This window comes from Oncorhynchus keta, chromosome 30 (genome assembly GCF_023373465.1).
Source record: "Oncorhynchus keta strain PuntledgeMale-10-30-2019 chromosome 30, Oket_V2, whole genome shotgun sequence".
In the NCBI taxonomy this organism is placed as follows: Eukaryota; Metazoa; Chordata; class Actinopteri; order Salmoniformes; family Salmonidae; genus Oncorhynchus; species Oncorhynchus keta.
The window spans coordinates 23144616-23160642 of NC_068450.1; the positions used below are offsets into that span (position 1 = coordinate 23144616).

Here is a 16027-nt window from a genome sequence, read left to right on the forward strand (position 1 = left end):
GCACCCTGTGATGAGTGCAGTGGACACGTACACGTACAGTGCATTCAGAAAGTATTCAGACCTCTTGACCTTTTCCACATTTTGTTACATTACAGCCTTATTCTAAAATTGATTAAATACTCAATCTATACATAATACCCCATAACAATAAAGAAAAAATAGTTTTTAATGTTTTATTTGTGCTATTACATTTTTTTAAATGATAGATTAGCACATGTACATTTTTGCGGGTTCAAATCTTGTCCCGAAGCCACTCCTGCGTTGTCTTGGCTGTGTGCCTAGGATTGTTGTCCTGTTGGAAGGTGAACCTTCGCCAATCCCTGACTAAGGCCCTTCTCCCCCGATTGTTCAGTTTGGCCGGGTGTACAGCTCTAGGAAGAGTCTTTGTGATTCCAAACTTGCTCCATTTAAGAATGATGGAGGGTACGGTGTTCTTGGTTCTTAAATGCTGCAGAATTTCTTTGGTACCCTTCCCCAGATTTTTGCCTCAACACAATCCTGTCTCGGAACTCTATGGACAATTCCTTCGACCTCATGGCTTTGTTTTTGCTGTGACGTACTCTGTCAACTGTGGGACCTTATATAGACAGTTGTGCCTTTCCAAATCATGTCCAATTGAATTTACCACAGGTGGACTCCAATCAAGTTGCATAAACATCTCAAGGATGATCAGTGGAAACAGGATGGACCTGAGCTCAATTTCTGTTTTCTCATTTTGTTTAATTTGGTAAAATTTCTAAAACCCTGTTTTTGCTTTTGTCATTATGGGGTATTGTGTGCAGATTGCTGAGGATATTTTACTTATTTTAATCCATTTTAGATTAAGGCTGTAACGTAACAAAATTTGGAAAAAGTCAAGGGGTCTGAATACTTTCCGAAGGCACTGTATAAACACATATAATTACATGCATGTGTTGCATGGACATATGACCTCCCCAACACATGTGCATTCTCACAGGCAGATATACTTTCACACACACACACACACACACACACACACACACACACACACACACACACACACACACACACACACACACACACACACACACACACACACACCTGGTGCTCGTTAGCTCACTCAGAGGTAGAAAACAGGCTATCATGTTGGGTTAGGCAGAACCCTATCCCCTCTTGCTTCTGGGCTAAATCTGTGTGGATTTAAACCATGGGTAAACTCCTAATATGGCTTTAAATCTAAATTAGTCAAAGAGTTTTCCATTATGCCAAGCGAGAGCAGAAACAGAATGTACGTGCTCCCACACAGCAGGCACGGCGGAGCGTTTCATTGCAAAACCGTCAATGTAAAGGCTGTAGGCATAGGGCCTACACATGGCTTACCACAGCTTGACGAGCCCATCAATGAATCCCCCCCATGGACACGTGTTTCATTTATATTCAGCTGAGTTTGAACAATGCCTTAACTGTGTTGTACAGATGCACAGAGTACATTATTCACTTCATCACGAGACATGCAACAAAGAGGAGTTGAAAACGAGTGTGTCGAAGAGTGTAAATCAGACCACAGAGTTGGATTACCCTGTGTAGTGGCATTTCTGACTCAAAGACAATACTGTCAAGAGTCATAATCTGGACCTGTCTAATTTGGTCACAGTTTTCAGGCCATTCCATAAACATCACAACAAGCCCATAGCACTTCATGACACTGCCAACTTGCCTCTTTTCCACAGCACTGGCTACAGTTGCAAGATTTTACTTGACCAATCTGTTAAATAACAAAGATAAATATTAGAGCTGTAAGCATGTGATGATTACTGAGAGAAAAAGGAGAACCCAGTTGCGTATCTTGTCGTGATGTGCCTGTCCAGACAGGTATCTTTGTATAATCTGTGTTTCCTCTGTTGCCCACAGCAACACGTGCCGTTTCGGTAGCTTTTCATGGTTGTGAATGACCACAATTTAAAGGGAATCAGGTGTGAACAGACGCTATTGTATATAAGAAATGTGCATGAACTCCTGTGCCGGGATTTGGTATAATTTCCTGTTTGGGTTCCAGTGAGAGTGAAATTCAGTCCTGGGGCAAGCTGTCATTGTGTCAAAGAGATGCAGAGAGAGAAATGCAAATCAGTGCTTTCTCTCTCTCCTGGATGGCTGCAGGGCTTACAAATGAGTCGTGCCACTTCACCAAGGAAAAGAAAACAATTTCTAATGGTGGGCACAATTATTTAACACTCACAGTGTGTCCTCTCATAGAGGCATACATCTGCTTGATACATTGAAATTACATTTAATATGCTCCAGTCTTAAATCGGATATTCTCACAAGGCATGTTGTTCTTGTCAACCACAATTTAGGTGGTTGACAGGTATAATTACAGAAAGACTTATCTCACAAATAAATGATTCTCCTTGCCCACACTTGCTGTTCAGAATACGTTGTCTAAAGTTCTGTGGATGAGTAATATTGTTCTTGCCTGGCTACCCATCCACACTGCTCTAGCCCACTGTTTCTTCTCAATGATGTACAGAGAAATAAGTAGAGCAGTAAATCTCAATTCAGGACTAGTCGTCAGGTAAATACGCTTTAGGCTCAGTTGTCTTCCTGACACCAGCAACCTGTGATGTGAACCAGTGGTCAGTGGCTCGCACTATAATCCACTAGACTCCCATGGACAGCCTCTGATTTCAACACAACTTTTATTTAAATCTTCTTCATGATCGGTGGGTCCCCCACGGGACGGTTGAGATAACGTAGGCTAATGCGATTAGCATGAGGTTGTAAGTAACAAGAACATTTCCCAGGGCATAGACATATCTGATATTAGCAGAAAGTTTAAATTCTTGTTAATCTAACTGCACTGTCCAATTTACAGTAGCTATTACAGTGAAACAGTACTATGCTATTGTTTGAGGAGAGTGCACAGTTATGAACTTGAAAAGTTATTAATAAACCAATTAGTCACTCAAACTGGACAGTTTTATCTCAATCTCTTCATTCAAAGACTAAATTATGGACACTTTACTGACAGTTGTGGCTGTTTTGCGTGATGTATTGTTGTCTCTACCTTCTTGCCCTTTGTGCTGTTGACTGTGCCCAATAATGTTTGTACCATGTTTTGTGCTGCTACCATGTTGTTTTGCTACCATGTTGTTGTGATGTTGTGTTGCTACCATGCTGTGTTGTCATGTGTTGCTGCCTTGCTATGTTGTTGTCTTAGGTCTCTCTTTACATAGTGTTGTGTTGTCTCTCATGTCGTGATGTGTGTTTTGTCCTATATTTATATGTTATATATATATTTTTTAAATCCCCATCCCCGCAGGAGGTCATTTGCCTTTTGGTAGGCCGTCATTGTAAATAAGAATTTGTTCTTAACCTTCTTGCCTAATTAAAAAAAGGTTAAATAAAAATGTTTTTATCAAAAAGGCACATTTGGGCAGTCTCGATACAACATTTTGAACAGAAATGCAACAGTTCATTAGATCAGTCTAAAAATGTGCATTTACACTGCTGCCATCTAGTGGCCAAAATCTAAATTGCGCCTGGGCTGGAATAGTACATTATGGCTTTTCTCTTGCGTTTCAAAGATGATAGCACAAAAAAAAGGGATTTTTTTTCTTTATATTTTCTTTGACCAGATCTAATGTGTTATATTGTCCTATATTAATTTCACATTTCCACAAACGTCAAAGTGTTTCTTTTCAAATGGTGTAAAGAATATGCATATCCTTGATTCAATCCCTGAGCTACAGGCAGTTAGATTAGGGTATGTCATTTTAGGTGAAAATTGAAAAAAGAGGTTGTTCAAGGGAGAATTTGAATACAACCTTTGTTTAGGGTAGCCTAGTGGTTAGAGTGTTGGACTAGTAACCGGAAGGTTGCAAGTTCAAACCACTGAGCTGACAAGGTACAAATCTGTTGTTCTGCTCCTGAACAGGCAGTTAACCCACTGTTCCTAGGCTGTCATTGAAAATAAGAATGTGTTCTTAACTGACTTGCCTAGTTAAATAAAGGTTTTGAGGATAAAGATCTAAATTGTGGATTTGATACATTTGGGAGAGTCGAAATAGCCTCTATAGTGGTCTATGAGTAAAAAGAGGATAAGGCTGGTGTGGTACTGGCCGGCCCACTCATGTTCTCTTAGTCACACACAGACATCCCGCATGTGAAGGGCCTTTGAAGGCCCTGACTCCAACCCATGCTTGAGTGATGTCAGCCGGGATGTGGAAGTCCTTTCCTGTCAGACAGCTTGGCAGGATGTGTAAAGAAAGTCTGAAAGACAACCCTGAGATTAGGCTGCTTTTGTCACGGCTCCGTGGCAGACTTTAGAGGCCTTGGCCTCTTTCCCATCACAAAGATTTCCTTTCTCACTCTGCATCCCTCTCTCTTCACCAGTACAGTAAACATCTGGGGGAAACCACGGCCTCTTTATTTTTTTGTGTGGTTTTTATTTCCCCAGTTTTAAACGGTGGTTTTGTTGTTCTGAATATCAATTTGAAAAGACGGAGTTATGCAAACAGAGGGAATTATTCTCAGCCAGATATTCACAGGTGTGTCCTTCACGCCGACTTCATTCATCTGACAGTTCCTTTCAGTGAGCACCAGTAAAGACCTCTGGACACTTTTCCATCATCACAATACAGTTGGTAGTTGCACAAGTGCCCAAGAATCTGGTACAAGGGTTCACACGCTCTTTTTTTCAGCACTATTGATTCTTAAACATTACAATTAAAGCATGTCCACCATTAGTATTAATATATAGTGTATCACTAATATATAGTATTAATATATTAGTGATTTGGATATAAAGCCCCCATTCACAATTATCCAAAATGTATATTTTATTGTCAATCAACAAAAGTCTTATTTTGAAGGCTGAACTAGCGAGGCTACATACTGTCACTGAGTGTTCCAGAATGAGACCATTCTCATTGATGCCTGCTCCTCACCCTGTCGTCCTCATTGAGAGGCTGTGAACTCAACACCGATGTCTGTCAACAGCACAGGTGTGTGTCATCTGCTTCAATCACTCCGCTGAGAGCTTCTCAACCCTGAGTCCACACGCAAGACTTGTTCATCTATCATCTAGAACAAAAACACTGACAGACAGCTAAATCAGTTGCTCTGACTGCCCCTATCTTTTTAACAGCAAATTGCAATTGAAATAGCACATATACTTGTGTTTAATGATCACTATTCCCATGTGTCAATTTTGTGTACATAAGAGTTATTTGTTTCTAATCTCCTAAAATGTGTTATATACCCTCATGTCTGCTCCGGCTTTCTGTGGCCTGTCCCTCTAGGCTGTCTGTGGCCTGTCCCTCTAGTCTAGGCTGTCTGTGGCCTGTCCCTCTTGGCTGTCTGTGGCCTGTCCCTCTTGGCTGTCTGTGGCCTGTACCTCTTGGCTGTCTGTGGCCTGTACCTCTTGGCTGTCTATGGCCTGTACCTCTTGGCTGTATGTGGCCTGTCCCTATTGGCTGTCTGTGGCCTGTCTCTCTTGGCTGTCTGTGGCCTGTCCCTCTTGGCTGTCTGTGGCCTGTCCCTCTTGGCTGTCTGTGGCCTGTCCCTCTTAGCTGTCTGTGGCCTGTCCCTCTTAGCTGTCTGTGGCCTGTCCCTCTTAGCTGTCTGTGGCCTGTCCCTCTTAGCTGTCTGTGGCCTGTCCCTCTTAGCTGTCTGTGGCCTGTCCCTCTTAGCTGTCTGTGGCCTGTCCCTCTAAACTATTTGTTGATGACTGATTTTATGATGTTCTCTATTATTTTTATATAATAAAAGTCAATTGACATGCATGCATGAATTGTACACATAAACAGCACTATTCATTGCACAGCTTCATATAAAACACAAATTGCAAAGATTAACTACCATTTTAATGACGTTGATAAAATGATTAAAATGTTTCCATGTGACAAAATCATATTGAACCAAAAAGACAATAGAGTGTACAAGATTGTCTATAGAAAGTTTACCAATAATGTTTTGAATATCTGAATGGCACATATAAATATTTTACACTTGATACATATTTGCTACATAGCTTACACTGTAACTATAAGACAAAATGTCATCCACTGATGAGGTGCTATTTTAGTTTTTGCATAATGCCCAATTGTAAAGAAAAAAATGATAATTCTTGTTTATGAAATTAAATTAAAGTAGGCATTGATATACAACACCAGTCAAAAGTTTGAACACACCTACTCATTCAAGGGTTATTTATTTTTTACTATTTTCTACATTGTAGAATAATAGTGAAGACATCAAAACTATTCAATAACACATATGGAATCATGTAGTAACCCAAAAATGTTTAAACAAATCTAAATATATTTTATATTTGAAGTTCTACAAAGAAGCAACCCTTTGCCTTGATGACAGCTTTGCACACTCTTGGCATTCTCTCAACCAGCTTCATGAGGTAGTCACCTGGAATGCATTTCAATTAACAGGTGTGCCTTGTTAAAGGTACATTTTTACTTTTGAGCCAATCAGTTGTGTTGTGGCAAGTATTGTTGGTATACAGAAGATAGCCCTATTTGGTAAAAGACCAAGTCCATATTACAGCAAGAAAAGCTCAAATAAGCAAAGAGAAATGACAGTCCGTCATTACTTTAAGACATGAATGTCAGTCAATATGGAGCATTTCAAGAACATTTAAAATTTCTTCAAGTGCAGTCGCAAAAACCATCAAACGCTATGATGAAACTGGCTCTCATGGAGGACCACCACAGGAAAAGAAGACCCAGAGTTACCTCTGCTGCAGAGATACCCTATACAAAATAGAACCTGGTTGTTTTCCCCACACTAAAACAGTTAGTCTTTTTTAAACATGAAAAATAAATAAATTCATTACTTAAAAATCATACAATGGGCTTTTCTGGATTTTTGTTTTAGATTCCGTCTCTCACAGTTGAAGTGTACCTATGATAAAAAATGACATACCTCTACATGCTTTGTAAGTAGGAAAACCTTTTTTTTTAATGCATGAGCCCAAAAATCTATAGTTGATGAGAGTACTGAGATAGAGTGAAGGAGGCGTGTGTTGTTGCAGAGATGCGCGCTTGTCAAAAATAAAATAAGAGCCGGCATAAAACCTCCTTCATTAGCAGAAATTGTAGCCCAAAAAAATGCTTCACAGAGTTCAAGTAACAGACACATCTCAACATCAACTGTTCAGAGGAGACTGCGTGAATCAGGCCTTCATGGTCAAATTGCTGCAAAGAAACCACTGCTAAAGGACACCAATACGAAGAAGAGACTTGCTTGGGCCAAGAAATATATGAGCAAAGGGGCCTCCCGAGTGGCGCAGTGATCTAAGGCACTGCATCGCAGTGCTAGCTGTGCCACTAGAGATTCTTGGTTCGAGTCCAGGTTCTTTTGGGCAACTAATGGGGAGACTCATGGGGAGGCACACAATTGGCCCAGTGTCGTCCAGGTTAGGGAAGGGTTTGGCCGGCAGGTATGTCCTGGTCCCATCGCGCACTAGCGACTCCTGTGGCGGTCCAGGCACAGTGCACTCTGACACGGTCGCCAGGTGTACGGTGTTTTCTCAGACACATTAGTGCGGCTGGCTTCCAGGTTAAGTGGGCATTGTGTCAAGAAGCAGTGTGGCTTGGTTGGGTTGTGTTTCGGAGGACGCACGCCTCTCGACCTTCGCCTCACCTGAGTCCGTATGGGAGTTACAGCGATGCAACAAGACTAAATACCAATTAGATACCACAAAATTGGGTAGAAAAAAAGGGGTAAATGGACATTAGATGAGTGGAAATATGTCCTTTGGTCTGATGAGTCCAGATATGAGATTTTTGGTTCTAACAGCCGTGTCTTTGTGAGACGCAGAGTAGGTGAACGGATGATCTCTGCATGTGTGGTTCCCACCATGAAGCATGGAGGAGGATGTGTAATGGTGCTTTGCTGGTGACACTGTTGGTGATTAATTTAGAATTCAAGGCACACTTAACCAGCATGGCTACCACAGCATTCTGCAGCGATACACCATCCCATCTGGTTTGTGCTTAGTGGGACTATCATTTGTTTTTCAACAGGACAATGACCCAACACACCTCCAGGCTGTGTAAGGGCTATTTCACCAAGAAGGAGAGTGATGGAGTGCTGCATCAGATGACCTGGTTTCCACAATCACCTGACCTCAACCCAATTGAGATGGTTTGGGATGAGTTGTACTGCAGAATGAAGGAAAAGCAGCCAACACGTTCTCAGCATATGTGGGAACTCCTTCAAGAGTGTTGGAAAAGCATTCCAGGGGAAGCTGGTTGAGAGACTGTCAAGAGTGTGCAAAGCTGTCATCAAGGCAAATGGTGGCTACTTTTAAGAATCTAAAATCTAAAATCTATTTTGACTTGTTTTAACACTCTTTTGGTTGCTAGATGATTCCATATGTGTTATTTATAGCTTTGATGTCTCCACTATTATTCTAAAATGTAGAAAATAGTAAACATGAAGGAAAACCCTTGAATGAGTAGGTAGGTGTGTCCAAACTTTTGAATTTTGATATACTGTGTGTGTGTATATATATATATATATATATATATATAAATATAAAAGTATTTGCCCCCTTTCTGATTTTCTCTATTTTTGTATATTTTCAATAGTGAATCAGATTTCAAAACCTAATAGGGAACCTGAGTTTATAAATACAAAAAAATGGACACTTATTTGATCTATTTAACAAAGTATTGCAACACTCAATTTTTGATTTTTTTATTGAACTACGTAAGTCAGTTAAAATAACAATTTCTTATTTACAATGACGGCCTAGTGGGGAACAGTGGGTTAACTGCCTTGTGCAGGGGCAGAACGACAGATTTTTACCTTGTCAGCACGAGGGATTCGATCCAGAAACCTTTCAGTTACTGGCCCAATGCTCTAACCAGCAGGTTACCTTCCGCACCAAATTCACATGGGTGAAAAATGAATTGCCCCCTTACACTTAATAACTGGTTGTGCGACCTTTAGCTGCAATGACTGCCACCAAATGCTTCCTGTAGTTGTTGATCAATCTTTCATATCGCTGTGGAGGAATTTTGGCCCACTCTAGCACATGCAGGAACTGCTTTAACTCAGCAACATTGACGGTTTTTCAAGCATGAACTGCTCGTTTCAAGTCCTGCGAAAACATCTAATTTGGGATTTGTCTGGACTTTGACTAGGCTATTCAAAAACTTCAAATTTGTTGCATTTAAACCATTTTCATGTACACTTGATTGTGGTTGGTTTTCGTCGGATATAATGAAACCCATCTCTTCCAAAAAGTTTATTCAAATTTGCCAAAAAGACCCTGGATGATCATCAAGACTCTTGGAAGAATGTTCTATGGACAGATGAGTCAAAGTATAATTTTGTGAACGACATGGGTCCCATTACGCCTGGCAAAAACCAAACACTGCATTCCACAGTAAGAACCTTATACCAACAGCCAAGCATGGTGGTAGCGTGATAGTTTGGGATGCTTTGCTGCCACAGGGCCTGGATTGACGGTAAGGCAAGTACCTTAATATAAGGAACTGTCAATTCTGCTCTGTATCAGAGAATTCTACAGGTGAATGTAAGGCCATTCGTCTGTGAGCTGAAGCGCAGCTGGGTCATGCAGCAAGACAATAATCCAAAACACACAATCAAGTCTACATGAAAATGGCAAAAAAGTTTTGAAATGGCCTAGTCAAAGTCCAGACCTAATCCCAATTGAGATGTTGTGGCAGGACTTGAAACGAGTAGTTCATACTTAAAACCCCACAAATATCACTGAGTTAAAGCAGTTCTGCATGGAAGAGTGGGCCAAAATTCCTCCACAGAGACGTGACAGACTGATCAACTACTACAGGAAGCGTTTGGTTGGAGTCATTGCAGCTAAAGGTGGCACAACCAGTGTAAGGGGGCAATTACTTTTTCACACAGGGGCATTGGGTGTTGCATAACTTTGTTTATGAAATAAATGAAATAACTAAGTCATTGTTGTGTTATTTGTTCACTCAGGTTTCCTTTATCTAATTTGAGGTTTTGGTTGAAGATCTGATAACATTCAGTATCGAAAATATGCAGAAGTAGAGAAAATTAGAATGGGGTGAGGAACCTTTTGACAGAACTGTGTATAAGCATTCGGAAGGTATTCAAACCCCTTGACTTTTTCCACATTTTGTTATGTTACAGCCTTATTCTAAAATGGATTAAATACATTTTCTTCCTCATCAATCTACACACAATAAACCATAACGACAAAGCAAAAACAGCTTTTTAGAAATTTTTGCAAATGTATTAAACACAAAACACAGAAATACCTTATTTACATAGGTGTTCAGATCCTTTGATATGAGACTCCGTTTTCCATTGACCATCCTTGAGATGTTTCTACAACTTGATTGGAGTCCACCTGTGGTAAATTCAATTGATTGGACATAATTTGGAAAGGCACACACCTGTCTATATAAGGTCCCACAGTTGACAGTGCATGTCAGAGCAAAAACCAAGCCATGAGGTCGAAAGGAATTGTCCGTAGAGCGCCGAGACAGGATTGTGTCAAGGTACAGATCTGGGGAAGGGTACCAAAAAATGTCTGCATCATTAAAGATCCCCAAGAACACAGTGGCCTCCATCATTCTTAAATGGAAGAAGTTTGGAACCACCAGGATTATTCCTAGAGATGGCCGCCCGGCCAAACTGAGCAAACGGGGGAGAAGGGCCTTGGTCAGGGAGGTGACCATGAACCTGATGGTCACTCTGACAGTGCTCCAGAGTTCCTCTGTGGAGATGGGATAACCTTCCAGAGGGACAACCATCTCTGCAGCATTCCACCAATCAGGCCTTTATGGTAGTGGCCAGACAGAAACCACTCCTCAGTAAAAGGCACATGACAGCCAGCTTGGAGTTTTCCAACAGGCACTTATAGGACTCTCAGACCATGAGAAACAAGATTCTCTTGTCTGATGAAACCAAGATTGAACTCTTTAGCCTGAATCCTAAGTGTCACGTTTGGAGGAAACCTGGCACCATCCCTACTGTGAAGCACGGTGGTGGCAGCACCATGCTGTGGGGATGTTTTTCAGCAGCAGGGACTGGAAGACTAGTCAGGATCGAGGGAAAGATGAACGGAGCAAAGTACAGAGAGATACTTGATGAAAACCTCAGCGCTCAGGACCTCAGACTGGGGCGAAGGTTCAGCGTCCAACAGGGCAAGAAATTGAAGCACACAGCCAGCCAGAGCCCAGACTTGAACCCGTTTCAACATCTCTGGAGAGACCTGAAAATAGCTGTGCAGCAGAAACTCCCCAAATACAGGTGTGCCAAGCTTGTAGCGTCATACCCAAGAACACTCAAGGCTGTAATCGCTGCCAAAGGTGCTTCAACAAAGTACTGAGTAAAGGGTCTAAATGCTTATGTAAATGTGATATAAAAAATAAATAAAAGTATACATGTGCAAAAATGTCTAAACCTGTTTTTGCTTTTTCATTATGGGGTATTGTGCGTAGATTGAGGGGAAAAACGAAAAAGTAAAGGGGTCTGAATACTTTCAGAATGCACTGTGTATAAATATATATATATTTTGAGTCTAGACAATTACTTAGGATTTCAATTTGTAGGTCAATTCAACAGGGTATATTCCATGATTCTAGATTCCCCCCAAAAGGCTGAAAGTAATAGATGAACTTTAACACTACTTTGATCAACATACTTGGAATAAGTGCATGAATTCTGAATCTGGCAGTCCATTAGCTTTGACACAACAAATACTGGGGTAAAACACAGAACAACTGAACAATCAGTTTGAGGACACTTTTCACAGACAATGCAGCAATCATACTGTATTTTGGTTTTTGGGAAGCTTTCCGTTTCTCTTCTCAAAGCTTAAAAAGGGTTCCATTACATGAGCATATTCCACAGTTTCCTATAGTGGTCAGAGTTATACCCTATACACACCCAAAGAACAAGAGACAAAAAGAAAGATGGCCACCTGAGAAGTCCTTTTGTGATTGGGTGCCCCTGCGGTTTGGATCAGCCCAACAGTACCACTGACCATGAAGCCCACATGTCAGTGACCTGTAAAACCCAAGTAATAACGTGAAGAACACAGAATTATTGTATGCGTTGCTGTAGTCCTGAATATTTCAGTATCTAGGTTCTTTTTTAGGATAGTGACAATATGATCGGCCTTAGGAATTATAACGTTCTTTACACGATTTCATACCATTTCCTATTACCCATAAATAATTTCCCATTCACGTACACATACAACAGACAAAAGACTGTAATGCTTGCAGGTCCTTTTCCTTGAACAAAACCGTTTTGAGAAACAAAATACATGCAATCTATGTTGACTCAATCCCGCTGTGTCTCTGTTGGTTGACCTGCTTCTGACCTTCTCAGGATGTGAAGGCACATTTGGATTCTGATTCAATCCAACAGCAATCCATAAAATCTGTGAACATTTTACATTGCATCGTATTCCTTTTGGTGCTTGCTGAGGCTGTGCATCTGACAAAAATGTGGAGCTAATATACATAATCCTCTTGGACCCTTCCACAGACACTGCACATGAAGGCCAGAGAGGTGTTGCAGGAAATGCTGCTATTTTCCTACAGAGTAAATACTCTCAAATGAGACAGAGCTAACTCTATACATTCACTCATTTCAGTCACTGTGAGTTTGTGCAGATTGAACCAGACTAGAGAAACAAATGTTGCCATCTCTCTGCAGAGTGGGGTTCTGTGTGAAATATTGCTCCATTTGGACTCACATTAGTTCATGTGGGATTTCTGAAGGCATTTCCATGTCCCTTATTCTGTACCTCATGGAGGGTGCTATCTATCCTGACTGTGTCCATGTTCCCCAGGGCCTTGGTTCATTATAGTATTTAGCAGTAAGAGGGTTTGTGTGCAGACCCCAGCTCAGACTGTTTGGCTGGGTCTTTATGAGGAAAGCAGGACTGGGCATGTGGAGGGGAGGTGGTGGGAGCTGACCCAACACTGCAGACATAAGGGCCTGTCGGGACAGTGGCAGCTAACATTGGTAGTGGATATGCTGGTGTTGGTGCACTTTTCCATCCATGTGTGAGTGTGTGTGTGTGTGGATGTCTGTGTAGATCTTTGGGTAGACTTTAGGGACCGCCAGACCACTGCCTCCCTGGGCCAGGAGGAGCTGCTGCTGCTGGGTCATGTAGTAGCTCAGGCAGTCTTTGTCCCCGCTGGGGGGGCAGGCTGGTACCCGTGGGGGCGGGCGCTGTAAGGCTGTCAGGGCCTGGGCGGTGACCACACCTCCAGAGGAGCAGTGGCGTTTGGATTGACAGAACCACAGCAGGACAGTACCCAGGATGAACACCAACCCTGCTGGGAGGCCGATGATCACAGGCCAGGGCAGGCTGGGAGAGGTAGCCGTGGGGATGGGAGTGTGGTGAGGCTTTTGGTCTGGAGGGGAGAGAAGAGGAAATATGCGGAGTTATGAGCAGCTTGGTCAAAAGTCACTATTAAAACCTGATGGTGAATACATACAGTAAGTAGTAAGTATAACCATTATTAAAACAACTTCAGTTTAACAGTTTTGGATGATGGGTGCATCACATGTTGTTTAGTTCTAAATGTGACAGGATGTTACATGGTTGTAAAAGGGTGTTATGGGTAAACAGGGTGTAACAGGGTGTTATATGGTTTTAACAGGGAGTTATGGTTAAACAGGGTGTTATAATATGGTGGTAACATGGTGTTATGGTTAAACAGGGTGTTATAATATGGTGGTAACATGGTGTTATGGTTAAACAGGGTGTTATAATATGGTGGTAACATGGTGTTATGGTTAAACAGGGTGTTATAATATGGTGGTAACAGGGTGTTATGGTTAAACAGGGTGTTATAATATGGTGGTAACAGGGAGTTATGGTTAAACAGGGTGTTATAATATGGTGGTAACATGGTGTTATGGTTAAACAGTGTGTTATAATATGGTGGTAACAGGGTGTTATAATATGGTGGTAACATGGTGTTATGGTTAAACATGGTGTTATAATATGGTGGTAACATGGTGTTATGGTTAAACAGGGTGTTATAATATGGTGGTAACATGGTGTTATGGTTAAACATGGTGTTATAATATGGTGGTAACATGGTGTTATGGTTAAACAGGGTGTTATAATATGGTGGTAACATGGTGTTATGGTTAAACAGGGTGTTATAATATGGTGGTAACATGGTGTTATGGTTAAACAGGGTTATAATATGGTTAAACAGGGTGTTATAATATGGTGGTAACATGGTGTTATGGTTAAACATGGTGTTATAATATGGTGGTAACATGGTGTTATGGTTAAACAGGGTGTTATAATATGGTGGTAACATGGTGTTATGGTTAAACATGGTGTTATAATATGGTGGTAACATGGTGTTATGGTTAAACAGGGTGTTATAATATGGTGGTAACATGGTGTTATGGTTAAACAGGGTGTTATAATATGGTGGTAACATGGAGTTATGGTTAAACAGGGTGTTATAATATGGTGGTAACATGGTGTTATGGTTAAACAGGGTGTTATAATATGGTGGTAACAGGGTGTTATAATATGGTGGTAACATGGTGTTATGGTTAAACAGGGTGCTATAATATGGTGGTAACATGGTGTTATGGTTAAACATGGTGTTATAATATGGTGGTAACATGGTGTTATGGTTAAACATGGTGTTATAATATGGTGGTAACATGGTGTTATGGTTAAACAGGGTGTTATAATATGGTGGTAACATGGTGTTATGGTTAAACATGGTGTTATAATATGGTGGTAACATGGTGTTATGGTTAAACAGGGTGTTATAATATGGTGGTAACATGGTGTTATGGTTAAACAGGGTGTTATAATATGGTGGTAACATGGTGTTATGGTTAAACAGGGTGTTATAATATGGTGGTAACATGGTGTTATGGTTAAACAGGGTGTTATAATATGGTGGTAACATGGTGTTATGGTTAAACAGGGTGTTATAATATGGTGGTAACATGGTGTTATGGTTAAACAGGGTGTTATAATATGGTGGTAACATGGTGTTATGGTTAAACAGGGTGTTATAATATGGTGGTAACATGGTGTTATGGTTAAACATGGTGTTATAATATGGTGGTAACAGGATGTTACAGGTAAACAGGGTGTAAGGGTGTTATAATATGGTGGTAACAGGGTGTTATAATATGGTGGTAACAGGGTGTTATGGTTAAACAGGGTGTTATAATATGGTGGTAACAGGGTGTAATAATATGGTGGTAACAGGGTGTTATGGTTAAATGTGGTGTTATAATATGGTGGTAACATGGTGTTATGGTTAAACATGGTGTTATAATATGGTGGTAACATGGTGTTATGGTTAAACAGGGTGTTATAATATGGTGGTAACAGGGTGTTATGGTTAAACAGGGTGTTATAATATGGTGGTAACATGGTGTTATGGTTAAACAGGGTGTTATAATATGGTGGTAACATGGTGTTATGGTTAAACAGGGTGTTATACTATGGTGGTAACAGGGAGTTATGGTTAAACAGGGTGTTATAATATGGTGGTAACATGGTGTTATGGTTAAACATGGTGTTATAATATGGTGGTAACAGGATGTTACAGGTAAACAGGGTGTAACAGGGTGTTATAATATGGTGGTAATATGATGTTATAATATGGTGGTAACAGGGTGTTATGGTTAAACAGGGTGTTATAATATGGTGGTAACAGGGTGTAATAATATGGTGGTAACAGGGTGTTATGGTTAAACAGGGTGTTATAATATGGTGGTAACATGGTGTTATGGTTAAACATGGTGTTATAATATGGTGGTAACATGGTGTTATGGTTAAACAGGGTGTTATAATATGGTGGTAACATGGTGTTATGGTTAAACATGGTGTTATAATATGGTGGTAACATGGTGTTATGGTTAAACAGGGTGTTATAATATGGTGGTAACAGGGTGTTATGGTTAAACAGGGTGTTATAATATGGTGGTAACATGGTGTTATGGTTAAACAGGGTGTTATAATATGGTGGTAACATGGTGTTATGGTTAAACAGGGTGTTATAATATGGTGGTAACA

At 40.7% G+C, this 16027-nt stretch overlaps 1 protein-coding gene across 2 annotated transcripts in view; it reads right to left on the reverse strand.

Annotated features, from left to right (window-relative positions):
* Positions 1-11751: 11751 nt before the first annotated feature.
* Positions 11752-16027, reverse strand: part of fgfrl1a (fibroblast growth factor receptor like 1a) — a 205224-nt gene continuing 200948 nt past the window's right edge. For both annotated transcript variants that reach the window (XM_052488062.1, XM_052488061.1), the window contains exon 7: positions 11752-13370. In XM_052488062.1, the coding sequence (XP_052344022.1) occupies positions 12967-13370 (404 nt within the window). In that variant the 3' untranslated portion in view covers positions 11752-12966. The remainder of the gene's footprint in view (positions 13371-16027) is intronic.